This window comes from Bidens hawaiensis, unplaced genomic scaffold, assembly GCF_021521415.1.
Source record: "Bidens hawaiensis isolate Kalapana, Puna unplaced genomic scaffold, B.hawaiensis_p1.1 tig00044863_1, whole genome shotgun sequence".
Taxonomy (NCBI): Eukaryota; Viridiplantae; Streptophyta; class Magnoliopsida; order Asterales; family Asteraceae; genus Bidens; species Bidens hawaiensis.
The window spans coordinates 58,999-77,219 of NW_027497985.1; the positions used below are offsets into that span (position 1 = coordinate 58,999).

Sequence of the window (18,221 nt, forward strand, 5' to 3'; positions counted from 1 at the left end):
TACCCCCTTACCTTGGTAACCAAGAAACCGTAAGACAAGTGCGGGTACAGTGTCAAGGCGAAACCCTTCACATACCTAGCACCTGCAGGGAATTGAAGCCAAGAATACCTTGGTAACCAAGAAACCGTAAGACAAGTGCGGGTACAGTGTCAAGGCGAAACCCTTCACATACCTAGCACCTGCAGGGAATTGAAGCCAAGAATACCTTGGTAACCAAGAAACCGTAAGACAAGAGCGGGTACAGTGTCAAGGCGAAACCCTTCACATACCTAGCACCTGCAGGGAATTGAAGCCAAGAATACCTTGGAAGTCAAGTAACTATAAGACGAGTGCGGGTACAGTGTCAAGGCGAAACCCTTCACATACTTAGCACTTGCAGGGAATTAAAACCAAAAAGGATCTTCTGGGCCATGCTTGTGGAAAGGGAAATAACATCCCCGCATAGCGGGAACGTTGAGAACTAGATTGTTTGAAGCTCCAAGATGGAATTGGTTGTTTAACATAATTGATCACTATGTCTAAAACTAACAAAACCTCGTGGAGAATCTACACAAGTGAAACTCAACGCTCCTGACTTGCGAGGAGGTTACATACCTACCCGCATCATACCCAAAGATCAAGCAGAAAAGTCGGGAATTTCTGCACGTGACATTAGGAAACCCGCGGGAAGAATCCCCACGGAGAACCTTAAAACTAAAAACCCTTTTCAAAACCCCTTGCTTAAGTCCAAAAGTTCACCTCACTTATTAACAATTCATGAGAAGAACATTGGACTGGGGGGACTTGAAGAGGTAGGTCCCAACAGAGCCCAGTTAGACCCGCAAGACTCACCTTGAAGAGGGACGTCTGCGCAAAGACCAACTGGTTCCGCAGGACCCACCATGCTCAGAGAGAACAAGACCTTACGCGCACTACGCCAGCTGTTCCCGCAGGAAAAGCCTCCCAATGGTGAAGTACCCCGCCTGTTCCCGCAGCTGCGGATACTAGCCATCAGGGAAGGCTACCCGCACTAATAGTAAGGCTACACGCACAAGGCACTAACTCTCAATAATTCAGTAATGTCACCTGAAGAAGGAATGAGCAAGGCGGGAATACTCCCGCCCAAATGAGCCAGTCCGTACACTTCTGGAGGATCTTTTGTACTATACCTGCCAAGGTATGGACAAAATAGACAAGATCTGACCAAAGCAGCCAATCACAGGGTGACAGCTCACTGACAACAGTACGACGAGGAGCACGCTCTAGTACGAATTGTCACTATCAGCCGCTGCCTACTCACCAACCCTCATCGTGGCACGTACATAGCCTGCAGTTGGTGGAAAAGGAATAGTACACAGCCGGCCATGTCACTATCAGCCGCTGCCTACCCACCAACCACCAGCATGGCACGTGCGTAGCCCACAGTTGGTAGAAAAGGAATATCATACAGCTGGCTGTACCTGCTTGGAAACCTACCTTCGGCTATAAATACTCCAACACCTTGGAACGGTATTATTATCTTATCTTATATGATCTGCTCTAGCTATTTCTCTCAATATACACTTATATTCAGAGCAATCTAGTTTGATTCTCACACCGGAGGGTGGTCACAAGGAGGTACCCCCCCTTCTCAGTGACGAGCTCACGGTGTCTGTTTTGCAGGTCATCAGAAGAATAACCATCTTTGCCGGACCTAACCCTCATGGGAAACATCTACTTGACCCTAAGATTATCCGTAATCTGCCGGGGTCACTTAGTGTTTCTTCAGGCCGGTACCGACCAGACCAGACCATGACATTACCCACCCCTTCACGGACCGGCACACAGGTCGTCACTTATTGACTCTTATCAATCATACTTTTCCATTTTCCAGTTAACATTAACGTAACAAACCCATCTCAAGTCCTTTTCATGAGCCCCAAACTTCCACACATTCTAACCTTCCTAGAAAATCACAAGTACAACTATTGAAACTTCTTTTGATTGATGAAGAAAAAAACACACATGGACAAAAACATGCCATTCGTTCGTTCTCAAGACTTTTTACCTTAATCCACCAAACATAAAAATACAACAGAAAGGGAAAAAAAACACATACATAACTCAAGACCGTGGCTTCCCGCCTTGTCCATCACCGCCAGAAGCCGCCTCTGACCCGTCTTGCTTCATTCCAATCGGGTTTCCCGCCAGTGCAGATTGCATTGCTTGATGCATACCAATCATCCCATTTTGACCGCCACCACCTGCCCTCATACCCATCTGCGCAGACTGTGCCGCCTGCATCTGCCGCTGCATTTGAAGTAAATGCTGTTGCTGATCTTGGGGTCTCAGTGCGTTAAGCTGGAAGGGTAGTTTTGGAACACCGCCACCTTGTAGTTGAGGTTGTTGTTGTTGTTGTTGTTGAGCCACCTGATGTTGCTGCTGCTGCATATAACTGTTTCCCTGTTGAGGCATTGAATTCGGTGGCATCTGCATTATGTGCATGAAAGTAAGCCGAAAAACGCCATACTTGAAATTACAGTCTTAGAACCGTAAAGTTAAAATATTCTAACTGAATTGTGTAAATACAATGGAGGGGGGAAGCCCTCAATACATACATAATTAAACCCTACTACGAATAAACTAATGTACATTTAACAAGAATTCACCTGAGGAGTTGATGCTTGTGGTGCCGGTGGCCCTGGTGTTGGTGCTGGTGGTTGAGCATCAGCAATTGCAGCCAAGTACATTAGGTTCTTTTGGAGAACAGCTTGGTACCTTAGAAATTTCAATGTTAAAATTTTTGTTAAATTTTGTACATCTCGAGAATAGAACTTTAGGCAGATGACACAAGCATGCAACTTACTGAGCACACTCTTGGAATTTCCCAAGGTTTTGATTTTCCAATATGGCCATAATCAAGTTTTTGTTGTCGTCAAGACACTGCGAAAAGATGAACATTGTTAGATTATAAATTTTACTATTACAACATAAAGATAATAAAATAATAATTGAACACCCACCAATTTTTAGAGCGTTTGTGATAGGACCCGGATGATATTTATATTTAAAACATAAGAAATACAAATACAAAATCAGCTTATTTTGAAGAGGCGGGCACATCTCCAATATACTTTTGAAGGTATGTTTTAACTGATGATGTTTACCTTAGCCCTAACCAGTAATCAAATTAAGAATATTGAACCGCATAAAAGATTATCCAATTTGAGAAACTTAAATCGAGGTTGTATCTCATTAGCCAAATCATCGGTCATCATTAACGGAGCACCAACTGAGGAGTTCAATGTTCAAAAAGGCGTGAGACAAGGTGATCTGTTATCAACTTTTTTATTTAATATCGGTATCGAGGCTCTTCACGTGGCCATTAAACAAGCATGTAGAATGTACTCTTAATGGCATTAAGATGCCAAATGATGGTCTAGTACTTTACCTTTTACGCCGACTACAAGATCTTTATGAGCAATTCATCATGCTCCAGTTTTACAAATATTGCTAGAATCTAAGATGCTTTCATTTGGCTTTGAGATAAAAAAGAAACTTTCATAAGAGTAAGTTATTTGGCGTTAGACTTTCACAAGAGTAGGTTATTTGGTGTCTGTATTGATTTGGCTAGGCTTTCAAGTATGGCACACCTACTTTGTTGTCAAGTAGGGTCTTTTCCGTTCAATGATTTGGGGATTCCAGCTGGGGCCAACATGAAACTTGAAAAAGAGTTGGAAGCCGGTGATGGAGAAGTTTGGGGCCGAGTTTATCAACATGGAAATCAAACTCAGTCTCTTTTGGTGGAAAATTAACGCCAATGAATGCACCTTTGAGCAGTTTACCAAACTATTTTCTTTCACCTTTTAAAGCTCCCTTGTAGGTTATAAAAAGATTAGAAGGCATACGGAGGAATCTTTTAAGGGAAGGGTCAATGCAAGCTCGAAAATTTGTTGGCTTGCTTGGGTAAATCATGATGATTTAAGAGAAGGGAAGTTATGGGACCGCTAGCATAAGGTCAGCAAATTTAGCCTTGCTTACAAAATGGAGGTGAAGATACACGAGTGAACCAAAAAACCTATGGGTCAAAACCATTATGTCCATTCATTCAAGCAAGCGTATATGGAGGGAGCCGCCATTGAAGAAGATATTAAGAGGTATGGAACTATGGAAAAATATCATGAATACGGATATGGATTTGGCAACTTTGAATATCAACATTTCCTAGCTAATGAAAAGTGATATTGGGAGAGGGAAAGACATGCTCTTCTGGTTAGACAACTGGGCAGAAGTCGATACTCTTGAAGAAAAAAAATCCCAGTTTTTGTTTAACTTAGGGTTCTAGAAAGAATTTCATCTAGCAATGAAAAATTGGAGTGATGTTGGAAGAAAGTGCCTACTAAGTACTTACGTCAAAGAGAAAATGGAGTCCTAGCTATGTGAAAGCATGGTTGGCAGTCTATAAGGAAATAGGAATGATAATTGGCAGTGGCTTGGTGGAGAGGAGGGCTTATTTTCCATAGGGGATTTTATAAAAGAAATTGTGAGAGGTTGTTACAAGAGGAGAACTTCAGAATGGTTTGGATAAAATATGTCCCGAAGAAGGGTGACTTCGTTGTGTAGAGATCTGCTTTAAACAGGATTTCGTCGAGAGTAGAGCTATAGAGAAAGAGTAGAATTGGATCGGTTGTGTGTAAATTGCAACTCAATGCTGGAAACTACTGATCACTTACTGCTTTCTTGTAACTTTGCTAATCACGTTTGGTTGTTGATAAATAGGTGGTGCAAAATGACAATAGCTCAAGTCGATTCAGTCCCAGATTTACTCAAAGCAGTTACAAATTTATAGAATCACGCCTCTCACAAGAAGGTTCTACTTTCAATTTATTTATTTGGCAACCTTCTAGTTTTTGTGGAGCCAAGAAACCACAAACTTTTTAACAGAAGAACTCAAAGCCCGAAGGAAATTGTGGGAGGTGATCAAGACAAACACATTCCTATGTTTAATGTTAATTAGAATTAGCATTTATAATCACTAATTTGTTACTAGGATTTATATGTTTGTAGCCCACGGGCCGGTTATAGGTTTGTCTAGGGTTTCTTGTCTATTTTGCAGTTAAAATATAGGGCGAACATGAACATGAACATGCATCAGTTAGAATGAAGTGTTGGTGAGATTTGAAGTTCTAACTATTATTTTATTTGTTCTATTCCTTTTTCGTTCAAGCTAGATTTTAGTTTATACAAAACCGCCGTTCCAAAAAATTTATCATTGAATACCTGTACCTATGTTAAACATGGAAAATCCATAATTACCTGCGTATTATACTAATTACCATAAATAATCCAAAACATATTGCTCTACAAATTCCACCATGCCATTTTTAGCATAGTCTTAAAGCATTATGCCAAAAGAAAAGAGACCTAACGCCTAATAGACAAGCTAAAAAACTACAATGACGACTATAGTGAATGTTATATTCCACAAACACCAACTTTTGCAGCCAAACAGAAGACATATGCAAAATATATGGACTTGGTTGCATTTCATATGCTTCAATAGAAGAGCCACATCTCCAATATTTTATTATCTAAATATAGTATCTTCCTAATACATAATCAAACTTATGAACCGCGCATACATACCGCCACCTGCCCTAAACACTTAACTGTAACACTTGACATAAACATGCATTCTTTCTTTCCTATAACTGGAATGAAATCTCATCACTTATATTTTAGGACACATATTCATAAAGCATAAACTTAAAAATAAAAAATGCATGTTAAACCCCTAAATTCATCTCCATTTTAATATAATAACATCCAAAGTGGAAACATGCCTTCTTTTATTAAATTAGGGTTAGAAAGTAACGACCATGAAATCGAAAAGGAAATAGTAAGAAGAGATAAAACCTTTTGAATCTGCTCGGTAGTGATAGCGTTGGGGGTAAAGGATGCACCGGAGTTTAAGGTCGGCGGTTGAGATTGCGGTTGCGATTGTGGTGGTTGTTGCATCTTGAAGGACGGTTGAGTTGATTTGAAGAGTGTTTGTTTGTTTGTTGGTGAGAGTAAGAAAGAAAGAAGAACCCTAAACTAAACCCTGCGATGTGTTCGAGAGACAAGTGAAAGAAAGAAAGAGGGTTACTACTGTTACGAGTTTCAGATTCGGTTCCTTCAAATTGTTGTTTCACACGCCACAACCCGACAAACCGACAGACAATACTTGTTACTTAAAACACTATCTATACTATACTACGCCCTTCAAGTTTTTGTTTTACTGTTCCCAAATTAATTACATCACATCCATACTTAAAACTCATTATAGTTTTCAAGGGTAAATTTTATAATTATAAAAAGAGAAAAATTCTAAAATAGGCGTTTTGTTGAGAGAACTTCAAAATAGACCAAAACTATTAAAACTTTCATTAATAATCCATTGAAAATTATCTCCACCGTAACTTTTGGATTCCTGTTAGTGCACGGATTTGATGTCCGCAGCTGTTCGAATATGATAGGGGTTGTTTAGGCTTTATATTAATGTATAAAGGCACATTCGCTAAGGATGTTTAGCGAATGGGCCTCATTCGTTAAAGACTAGACATATTCGTTAATGTAAGAGCTCATTCGTTACTACTGTGTAACGAATGGAGGCTCATTCGTTAAAGTAATGCCCATTCGCTAAGGATGTTTAGCGAATGGGAGGTCATTCGCTATGGGAAGCCTCATTCGTTAGTGATGTTAACGAATGAGAAAGACTCCTATAAATAGGCCTTCCCTAGTGAATGTGCATAGAGATCTGTGCCATATTTGTCCCCTGTAACGTTATGCTGCCGGATTCTCTCCAGGCTTAATGTATTGATCTCCATTAACGTATTAATGAACACGAAACCTTAACGTATTGATTTGCGACTAGTTCTTGGCTCGTAAACGTTCCTATAACGTTATTGGTATCAGAGCCAGAGGTTGCTCGTGATACGCAACAGTTCGTGTTCTTCGTGTTCATCGGGTTTTAATCGGATTTGGATCAAATTCATTGATTGAATGATGAATCTGATTATATAATTGTGTTCCTGATGTGAATCCGAAGTTACGTAACGTATTCCGATGGTTAATTATGATGAATTGAAGAATCCGCCATGGATGATCAACTTATGGTTTGATTCTAATTAGATCAGATTTAGTGCTTCAATGACGAATTGATTGTTAAATTCGTGTTCCTGATAAAAATCCGAGCATACGGATGTAATTTGGTGGTTTATTATGATGTTTGGATGAATTTGCCATTGTTACAGCTTGAAGATATGAGTTTTCCGGCAAAATAACAGAATTTTCCGGCGATTCGCGTTTTTCTGGCGTCTACAGTAACTGCCAACAACCCATTCGTTAATTTTAAACTCATTCGTTACGGAGGCTTAATGAATGAGTACATTCGTTGGAATTTAACGAATGAAAACTCATTCGTGTGCTGTTCATACGAATGAGGTGTTTAACGAATGAAAACTTATTCGTGTATTGTTCATACGAATGAGGGTTTAATGTATGTGGACATTCGTTAGTGGTTTTAATGTATAAGCTCATTCGTGAACGGGCTTAACGAATGAAGATCAACATAACGAATGAGATCCTTAACGTATGTGGCTATTCGTTAATAAGTTAATGAATGAGACCCATTCGTTCAAATGTAACGAATGTGGTTTAACGTATAAGACATTCGTTATGGAGATTAACGAATGAGACCCATTCGTTCAAGAGTAACGAATGTGGATGGATGCTGGACGAATGTGCTACTGTTATAGCGAATGAAGACCAGGATAACGTATGAGATTAAAAAAAAAGTATTTTCGGAAAATTTTCTTAAACGAAATTTTTCGGGGATATTTTAAATATGCGGGATACTCTTCTGGCAAATTTTGGTGACATATTTTTCGGCCGACTTTTCACGTATATCGAGGGGCCGAGGGAGAGTAACCGACTAAGTTAACGAGATTTTTATTGAAGTTTTGTGAAGATTTGTTCAAGACTTTGCCTAATTTGTCAAGAAATGGGGGAGATAAAAATTTCAAAGAGGTTATTCGATTGGTATCTTCCTACGTTTGCAAGGATTTCTTGAAAAATTACTGCAATTTGGGTGGTACTTCATGATTGCAAAGTTATGTTTGACCGAGTTCAAGACTGTGTTTGTTCTTCCATTTGTGATTGATTTGTTCAAGATTGAAACCTGACTATGTGGGATACGAGTGTCTGTTCGATTACTTCTTTCTGAGGGACTTTGATCCTGACAATGTTGGCTACGAGTATTCGGCGGATTGCTTCTGTTGAATGGGTTGATCTGATTGAGGAATATACGAGTATTAACGTATTCGACGTTAATGTATTGGTCTTTAACGTATTCGTTGTTAATGTATTCGACGTTAAAGTATTGGACGCTAAAGTATTGAAGACTAAAGTATTGGATGCTAAAGTATTGGAAAGCATTCGAGAGCTACAGACAAGGGGGAGTTTGTTAGTGCACGGATTTGGTGTCCGCAGCTATTCGAATAGGATAGGGGTTGTTTAGTCTTTATATTAATGTATAAAGGCACATTCGCTAAGGATGTTTAGCGAATGGACCTCATTCGTTAAAGACTAGACATATTCGTTAATGTAAGAGCTCATTCGTTACTACTGTGTAACGAATGGAGGCTCATTCGTTAAAGTAATGCCCATTTGCTAAGGATGTTTAGCGAATGGGAGGTCATTCGCTATGGGAAGCCTCATTCGTTAGTGATGTTAACGAATGAGAATGACTGCCTATAAATAGGCCTTCCCTAGTGAATGTGCAAAGAGATCTGTGCCATATTTATCCCCTGTAACGTTATGCTACCGGATTCTCTCCAGGCTTAATGTATTGATCTCCATTAACGTATTAATGAACACGAAACCTTAACGTATCGATTTGCGACTAGTTCCTGGCTCGTAAACGTTCATATAACGTATCGTTTTCTTGATGATGTTTATGCTGCACCACTGATCGGTAATGACAACACGAGTTGGACTCCGAAACCTTTTAAAGAGTATGAGACACATGAGTTGAAGGACTTTGAAAGTGAGACGAAAGCATATTCTACACTCACTATGGCTTTACCGGAACATATTTTTCATCAATATAGTACGATCAAAGTCTGTGCTTCATTATTTACTACCTTGAAAACGAGAAGTTTGGGCAATACTCTCGAAAGCAAGATGACTTTAGTGAAATTCCAATTCAGAAACTTTATTCTGATGAAAAATGAAACTGTAGAAGAAATGATCAACCGTTTCAGCCACTTGATTGTTGAGATGTCTTCTGTTGATCTTGAGCCAATAGAACAAGACAAGATTGATACTATATCTGATTTAAAGAAAAGTCAAAAGTCAAAATGATTACTGTGTGTGCATGCTTTTATTTTTGAAGAAAATTCTGCTTTGTTTTTATTTTATTTTGCAAAGAAATTCAACTTTATTTTTTCTTTATTTTTATTCAAATATTGGATCCTCTCCTGCGCGATAAGATAATCCGACCTGAGGGTTAATATTTGGGTATTCTGCTTTATTTTACTTGGTGTTTCGTATAAAATCTTGGACTTTTTTCGCGCGATAATACGGTATTATCCGAATTGAGAGTTAAGATTTTATGCAATTTCAGCTTATTTTTATCTTTTTATTTTGTTAAAATGGAACCTTATTTGCGTGTAGTCATACCGACCTTAAGGGAAAATTTTAACCTTCTGCTTTATTTTCTTTTTATTATTTTTGCATGAGTCACAGTTAATCAAAATTTGGAAAATCAAAAGAAAAATGTACATGTGATATTCACCGTATAAGAGATAGAAATGTTATATCTGATTGATGGGGTCCACATATGGTTTTGTGCCTAATTGAACCAAATTAAAGCATATCGTAAAGTTTCCGACAAGTCTGTGAAAAGTTTAAAAGGACAATTATATCTGCAATCATCGTTGGGTTACGTGTATAATAACAATTGAAATTGAAGTGTTACTTAGTGACATTTTCGTCAATATGATTCCCTGCTCAACTCACAAAAATATGTACTGCTTTTCATTTACTATATTTAGTTCTTTGCTACTTGAAAATTTTCAAAAGATACAAAAAGATTTTTCTTTCTTTTCAATTATGCTTTAGTTTCGATTTACCAAGCTAGCGAATAAATTCAAAAGAAAAAGATTTATCCCCAAAAGGTTTAAGTTAAATCATGCTTAACGTATTTTCAATTAGTAACAATTGATGTTTTTAACGTAAAAATCCATTTAAGTTAATCAGTACCGATACTTGCTTTCCGGAATTATAATGTGCACAATTAAAACCTAATTTGGATTTAATTGTTTAATTTAATTCATTTGAAAACCCTAATTTGGTTTTTAATGATTATTTAATTCCTTAATGAGAAATTATTTTTCTCATTCGTTAAGGAGGTTTGGTGTTTCGTTAACATGTTTAACGAATGTAAAGCCATTCGTTATTTAAATATAACGAATGAGTTATCTCATTCGCTATATAGACATTCGCTTCCGTTGTGCATAACGAATGGAAGACATTCGTTTAAACATTTAACGAATGAGAATGGTTAATGTATTATTCGTTAAGATTAACGAATGAATTATTTATTCGTTAAAGATTAATGAATGACTTAGTTATTCGTTAACAATTTAACAAATGAGAAAAGATTCATTAAAAATTTTAACGAATGAGTTTCAACAGTTAACGAATGAGGCCATTCGTTAGTTCAAATTTTGAATGAATGACCTCGATTCGCGTGAAATTATTGGATATAATCCCAAGATTAGACGATGCCTTCTCTAAACGAAACTCTGCCAAAATTTCATCAGAATCCATTACTTGCATATTTGCCTAATTGATTGTTATATTTGTGATCAGCAGGTAAATACGATAATCGTCATATGTGTTTCATGAAGAATTATTGGTGGTTTAAGTGTTAAACTGATTCATTAAATACGTGAAACTTAATTGAATAATTAAGAATCGATAATATTCATATATGATATTACCTTGAATCGATAATTGATGGATTATTACATGCATTTGGTTTCCGAACACAAACTCAATGGTTAATCGTACAGATTGTTTGGAATTTTAACAAATTATGATATGAACATGACGATTTTGACTATAAATAGTCAAAATTGTTTGTATTTTGACTCTCAGATTAGTCAAACAGACACTCTAGACTGACTCGTTATTTTTATAACGAATGAAGCATGATTCGTTGTCTTTATAAAGAATGTAGCTTGATTTGTTAAGACAGTTAACGAATGACTGTCTGATTCGTTAAGGTAACGAATGGATTGTTTAAATTCATAACGAATCAGATTGGATTCGTTAAAGTATAACGAATCAGAGTGATTCGTTAAATTTGATTCGTTACTTGTAACGAATAGGTTAACGATTAAGGATAATTCGTTAAAGATAACGAATGAACCTTTTAATGTATAACGAATGTCCCATTCGTTTACAGTTTTTAACGAATGTGATTGTCATTTGTTAAATAGTTTGATTATTTAGGAATATTTTACTAATGTATGTTTGTTCTTAACAGAAATGGCATTGTCTTGGAATAAGAGCCACAACATATGTGCGCTTTTAGAGCCGAACTTTGAAGATACTCCTATCTTTGGGGGTATGATTAGTTTTCTCATCCGCTCAAGAATCTACAAGGCCATCTCTACCCGAACAGTCGTTTATCAGAAAGTAATCAGGGAATTCTGGAATACAGCCAGAATTAATGAAGCGGAAAATCAGATTGAAGCGGTTGTTCAGAACAAGCGGGTAGTGATAGATGTTGGGGTTATACGAGACTCACTGGGTTTTCACGATACGATTGATGATAGGTGTGAGTTCGATCGAGCGTTGATCAGAGGATTATTCGGCCGAGTAAAGTATAATGGAGATTTAGGCAAATCAATGTACAACAAAGCGAACTTGTGTGAACAATACAAGTATCTGCTTCATGTTCTTATTCATTGCATGGGTGGTCAGAAAGGAGGTTTTGACGAGTTCAGGGTGATGCTACATTCTGCATTCGTGGCTCTAGTGCTGAATAAACCATTCAATTTCTCCGAATTGGTGTTTTATCATTTGAAAGAAAACATCACCAGCAGACATAAGTTCTTAATGTATCCCAGATTTTTACAAATGATGATAAATGATCTGGTACCTGACTTGGAAAAAGATCAAGCAGACGTGATGAAGCCAGATCATATGAATGAAGAGACGATGCGACGTTTGAGATCGTACAGAGGTCAGAGTTTGGCAGATCGACCAAGGTATAAACGTTTGATTGGTCATCTAGCGAATATTGATTATGTCGCGCCACCTAATGATCGTTGGGCTCATGAAGGTGGTGATGGTGATGATGGTGGTGATGGTGGTCCAGGACCACAAGCCGAGTTAAGTTATGAACAGAAGCGTAAGCGTAAAGGTAAAGAACCGATGACTGAAAAAGGGGAGAAACTCAAGAAACAACGAGTTAGAAGGGGTTTGGGTATTGAGATACCGAGTCAGCCATTTGTGCTTTCTACTGCTGTTTCTACTACTATTATTTCTTCTACTGCTTCTCCAGTTCCACTTCCACAGATTCCACGATCTCCTACTCCTACTACAATGACAGATTTTCCTCTTTCTCCAACACCTGTGCAGATGCCTAACTCTCCAATGCCTCCAACTCTGACTTTGGCTACTACTGTGAGGCCTAATCCTCATTTTGGAGACATATTACATACTGTATTGGCACAGATGCCTACACCACAGCCAACGACATCTGTTACTCCTGTTACTCCAACACCGTTGCCGAGGCCTAAGCACTCTTTTATGTCATTCAGTCGTCCTCAAGGTCCTATGCAACCAGTGCATCCTAATTTCTATCACATGGCTCCTCATGCTCAATGGTTTCACATGATGAATCTGTTGCATTTACAACACACTCAAATGCAAGCAGACAGAGCTGCAAATGAGCTAGCGCAACGGAATTTGCTGAGCCATCTTCTATCGGCTCAGCGTGATAATAAGGAAATTCGAGCCCTAGTTGCTGCTCAGGGGGAGAGGTTAGACAAACAGGATGAGATTATTCTTCAACTGACATGCAAAGAAGACGAATTAAAAAAGTTTACGAATAATGAAGACGATCAGGATGGTGTAGGGGGTGGGGTAGATCAGCAACCGGGCGGAAGTTCCACATCGTCGGCGGGTAATAAGACTGATGCGAGTGTTGATGGTGGGTCTGAAGCTAGTAATCTACAGATTGTTCCATATAAAGATTACACGAGAGCCAAGCCAATAGATGTTATTCCGGCTAACATGCTTCTGTTTGTAGGAATGGATGGGATTGTATATAGTATGGTGAATGCTGATGAGATCGAAGAAGGTGAATTTGTTGATCATTCTTTAACGAAAGAACAAATTGCCTTGCTTCTGGATCTAAATGATGATGAGATTGAGGAATTGGGTAAGAACGTGGATGTGGAGATGGAAGATAGTACTGATACAGGTATTCCTCACGGGAATGTACCTGATTTTGAAGAAGTGGAAGTGGAAGATGTTACTGCTGTAGAATATCCGGAGTTTTACACAGATAATAACAATGACTCGGGTATTCCGTTCTTCACAACTGAGCATTTCAATGCGGCAGAGCGTCGATTACAGGAAGAAAAAGATAAGTTAAAAGCTGGAGAATCGAGCCATGGGTCCACACAGAGAAGAAGCGGAAACGTGCTTTTGATGGTATGTTTGAGCATAACGTTGAGAAGATGAATAAGATGATCGAGACTTTCAGATATTATGACCGAGAAGATGTGAAAGTTGAGAAAACTTGGGAATCTGCATACCAGATGAAGAAGTACAAGCCTACTAAAGATGTTAAAGGTGATATGGTGGCCTGGCAGTACGATTCAGATCTTAAGGTATATATCGTTAAGTGGGAGCACGGTATTTATTATTTCAAACGCCCACACGATATTTTATCTATGCCTCGATGGGATGTACGAACCTTAGCTAATCGTCCGTTTGTTAATCGTGGAGACGATAAATGGGCTAGCTAGTTCAACAGGCAGTTATTGCATGAAACCCGCTTTGGTTTCAAATTCTTCCAGCCTCAGGTGCTGACACACAAATATATTGACGAAATAGATGCACACATGGGATGGAGGAAGTTAATCTTAATAGTAAAGCCGCCTAAGACGATGAAGAGGGTTCCGATGAAGATATTCCTTCAGAGTCTCTTCACCTCATTTAATTATTGGTATTATGATAATCGTACAGGTGAAGCGGTTATTGTTTATGGCCAGGGTTCACGCACGAAGACGTTACGTGTAATTGATCCGATGTGGCTGGTCAATCTATCTGAGTCTGACAACGACGCGTTATTCACAAGTCAGATCAGATTCGCTAATGTAAAGGATTATGATCTTGCAATGCAGTTTCAGAGGGTTGTTCGTGTCTGCTACGCATACAAGATTCATAGCTGCGTTGATTGGAAGACAAAGATGTTTCAACGCTAAAGTATGATAAAGAGCTCGAGACGAGGGAGATTTTGTTGATACACGTTTTGTATGTCTCAGTCTTTATCAGGGCATTAATGTAATTGGTTTAAAGTATAGGGATCTTAATGTAAATATGGCTAAATGGGCCATTCGCTCTAATGTAATGTTACATTCGTTACCCCGTAATAAATGTAACACATTCTTCTAATCTGTAAGCTCATTCGTTAACCCAGATTAACGAATGAGATAACGAATGAGGGCTATTCGTTATATGTTAAATGTATTAACGAATGAAGAGTTCATTCGTATGGTTTAATGTAACGAATGACACATTCGTTAACTGTTAAGTTAACGAATGTGGTCATCCCCTATATATAGTCTGTAAATTATTCTTTAATAAAAGTTTTTCCAGTTTGTTTATTAATCCTCTCTCGTTACTCTGCCAATTCATTCTCTCACATCATTCATATCAATCATAACGTATATCAACTTTAATCATATACCTAAACATCATGTATCGTCGTAATCATAATTTCTAGATCCTTTCAGTGCTCAACCAAGCTCTCTCAATTCCCGCCGATTGTTTCCCCTAATATCTATCTGCGCCGATATTTTTGGTCTGAAAATCATCTCCACGAAAACCATCTCCCCGTGATGTTTGGGCGTGTTTTCGTCTCCGCCGCGTGTTTTCAGAAAAATTGAAATTTGTGTTTTTTGAAATTCATTTGATCAGATGAATTTCAACTGAATTTCGCCTTTGGAAACGATTTTCAAAAAAACATGCATCACCACCACAATCATCATCATGAGCTCCACTTTTCGGCCACTGGAACCACCAGCACCACTCCACCGCCAGCAAAAACCCACCTCAAGTGGGTAATATGGTCATAACCATTAACATGATGGCACGAGAACACGCGCCACTATGTAAAACCAATAAAACGACACTTCACATATATTATGCATACAAACCTTAGATATAAGAACATCGGCAAGTGGTATGCTGGACTCCTCGACGCCGCCGCTGCTGACTGAAGTGGCGGCGCTCCATGACAGGGGGTGGTGGGGCTAGCTCTAGCTGCATGAGATTTTTTTCTGGTGGGTGGTGTAGATGGAGGTTGACGGATGGCCTAAGTTTTAGGTGGGGATGAAATAGGAGTGGAGTGGCAGAGTTTGAAGAGAAGGTTGGCGACGAGGTTGGGTGTCGGTCATGGCGGACTTGACCCAATTGTTGGAGTTAGTCATGATTTGATTGGTGGATTGGAGAGGCCATGATCTCTACTTGAGGTGGGTTTTTGTCGGTGGTGGAGTGGTGGTGGTGGTGCCGGTGGCCGGAAAGTGATGGTGATGGTGGTGGTGGTGCATGCTTTTTTGAAAATCGTCTCCGAAGACAAAATTCAATTGAAATTCATCTGGTTAGATGAATTTTAAAAAAACACGAATTTCAACTTTTTTTGAAAACTCACGGAGGAAATGAAAACACGACCAAACATCACGGAGGATATGGTTTTTGTGGAGATGATTTTCAGACCAAAAATATCAGCAGAGATAGATTTCAGGGGAAAACAATCGGCTTGTGTCAGTTGCTTTACACGTGTCACTCTTTCATTGGGGGGCCGAAAATCATCAACGGGAATCCAAAAGTCATGGGGGAGATAGTTTTTGATAGACTATTTATGGAAGTTTTAAAACTTTTGGCCTATTTTGAAGTCCTCTCTCATCAAAAGGCCTATTTTGAGAATTTTCTCTTATAAAAAATGTCTGTCGGGACACAAAACAAAACGAATTACAAATATAATTACACAAAATTAAAATTATATCAAACTAACCACAAAATTGAGCTAGATTTGTACCGATTAGAAAACCATAAATAATCAAGGGTTTTAATCTCTTCAAATATCTTCCTTGGATATGCTTCCACATTAGAGAAATGAGTCTTGTTCCGAGCCTTCCAAAGACATGAACAAGTGGTAACCAAAATGCCGTGAATAATATCCTTTAAGTATTTTTTCAGGACATGTTGATGGAGATCATAAATATCCCAAGCCGAAAAGACAAAAATAGGATTGATATTGCACCAAGTGCTAACATAATGTCAAATAACTGATGATACGTGACAAGTGGTGAGTAGATGAATCGAGGTTTCCCTATCATCACCGAAAAGAGGGCATGAAAGAGAGCTCAAATGAATGTTCCTAACGAATAAGGTTGTCAAGGTTGGGATCTTATCCATCTCTGCCCTCCAACCGAAGATACATTTACTAAGGACCCAATTATACCAATCGAACTTGCAACAATATGCCAATTCGTTTCCTTTAGCAATCAAAAGTCTAATTGACTTAACCGAAAAGGACTTTGAGTTACCACCCTCTGAAACCCAATTATCAACTAAGCAAGGGGCTGAAATGCTACCGAGCACAGATAGGCCTTGTTGCCATTCACTTAACTCTACAAGCGAAAATGGGGTACGATACCATTTCCGAATCCAAGTAAAATTATTGTTATTCCAATGATAAAAATTTACTAACATGCACTTCTTCTTTTTAATAAATCTAAACAAATTAGGGAACAAAATTTGCAACGGCTCTCTAGAGACCCAAGGGTCAATCCAAACAAAATATAAACTCTATAACCGAACTGACCTCAGATATAGCTTGATAGAGAGAGGCTATTTAATTTAAGATTTAAGACTAACCTGCCTATGTTGTTCCTGTTGGGTTTCTATGGATATTTTAGACTTAGTTAATCATTTAACTAGTCATTAAAAGGCGGAAGCGTGATTATCTATAAACTTTATGTACATATATCCATATATATATTACAAGTTCATATGTGAGTTAATCTATGAATAACCCTTTATTCTTGTTTCAAGATTACCATTAATCTTAAGATTAGAAACCCGAGACTAAGGATCAAATAATACGGAAAAAACTAAACTATCAAAGCTTGTAAAACTTACATTCTTAACTCCTTAAGAGATGTAGTTGATGGTTGAAGAAGATGATGATGTTGATGCTAGACTTTCAAAGGGAAAATCCTCAAACGGAAGATACCCCGAGCCTCCAACACACACCGAGCTATGTTAGGAAGCTTGAACACGAGAAACCAAGACTCGAACCTCTTTTGTTTCTTGACTTCGGCCGAACCAAAAACAAGAAGGAAAGAGAGTGGTATATATTTTTTTGAAAGTGTGTTGAACCATTCTTATATATATGAGATCATATCTCAATCAAATCTATGGTTAGGTTCATTTTTGGTCAAGTAAACTTTACTCAATCTCCAACAAAACTTTACCAACTTTGACCAAGTGTATGGAGTGTGTGTGTGACTCATGTTTAAATGATATATTTTATACTTTATAAAATATATAAACACCCCATCTTTTATAAACCATTTTATAAAAGAACACATGTCTAAATAATCATTCCAATAATAATTATTTGAATAAATAAATTAACCAATTAATTTATTTAACACTTTCAAGTAATTATTCAGAAACCCGATTTCTGAATGTGTCGTGTTCTGTATTTGTTTTATAGATTATATCTCAACAAATACATAATTGGTGTGTGTCTAACTCGTTATTGGGTATGACCCGACTTGGATCAAACACGGCTAGCCACATTAACCTAATTATGTGTCTCGGGCATACGGTATTCCAACAATCTCCCACTTGCACGAGACTCATGGGAAGTTAATGCTAATGGTGAATACCGCCTAACAACAGGT

At 38.2% G+C, this 18,221-nt stretch overlaps 1 protein-coding gene across 1 annotated transcript; it reads right to left on the reverse strand.

Moving 5' to 3' along the window:
- Positions 1–1,976: 1,976 nt before the first annotated feature.
- On the reverse strand, positions 1,977–5,976 carry LOC143595290 (uncharacterized). The gene is made up of 4 exons (XM_077074342.1): positions 5,875–5,976; positions 2,825–2,901; positions 2,628–2,736; positions 1,977–2,448 (listed from the first exon to the last, which is right to left on the reverse strand). The coding sequence occupies exons 1-4, from the start codon at positions 5,974–5,976 to the stop codon at positions 2,083–2,085; spliced, it is 654 nt and encodes a 217-aa protein (XP_076930457.1). The 3' UTR covers positions 1,977–2,082.
- Positions 5,977–18,221: the final 12,245 nt, after the last annotated feature.

What these genes read in the sequence shown, in the direction of transcription:
- LOC143595290 (XM_077074342.1), bottom strand. Translation starts at nt 5,976, where the DNA reads ATGCAACAACCACCACAATCGCAACCGCAATCTCAACCGCCGACCTTA. An exon ending in CTACCGAGCAGATTCAAAAG is followed by an intron (nt 2,902 to 5,874) that starts GTTTTATCTCTT and finishes ATCTTTTCGCAG; the next exon opens with TGTCTTGACGACAACAAAAA. An exon ending in CACAAGCATCAACTCCTCAG is followed by an intron (nt 2,449 to 2,627) that starts GTGAATTCTTGT and finishes CACATAATGCAG; the next exon opens with ATGCCACCGAATTCAATGCC.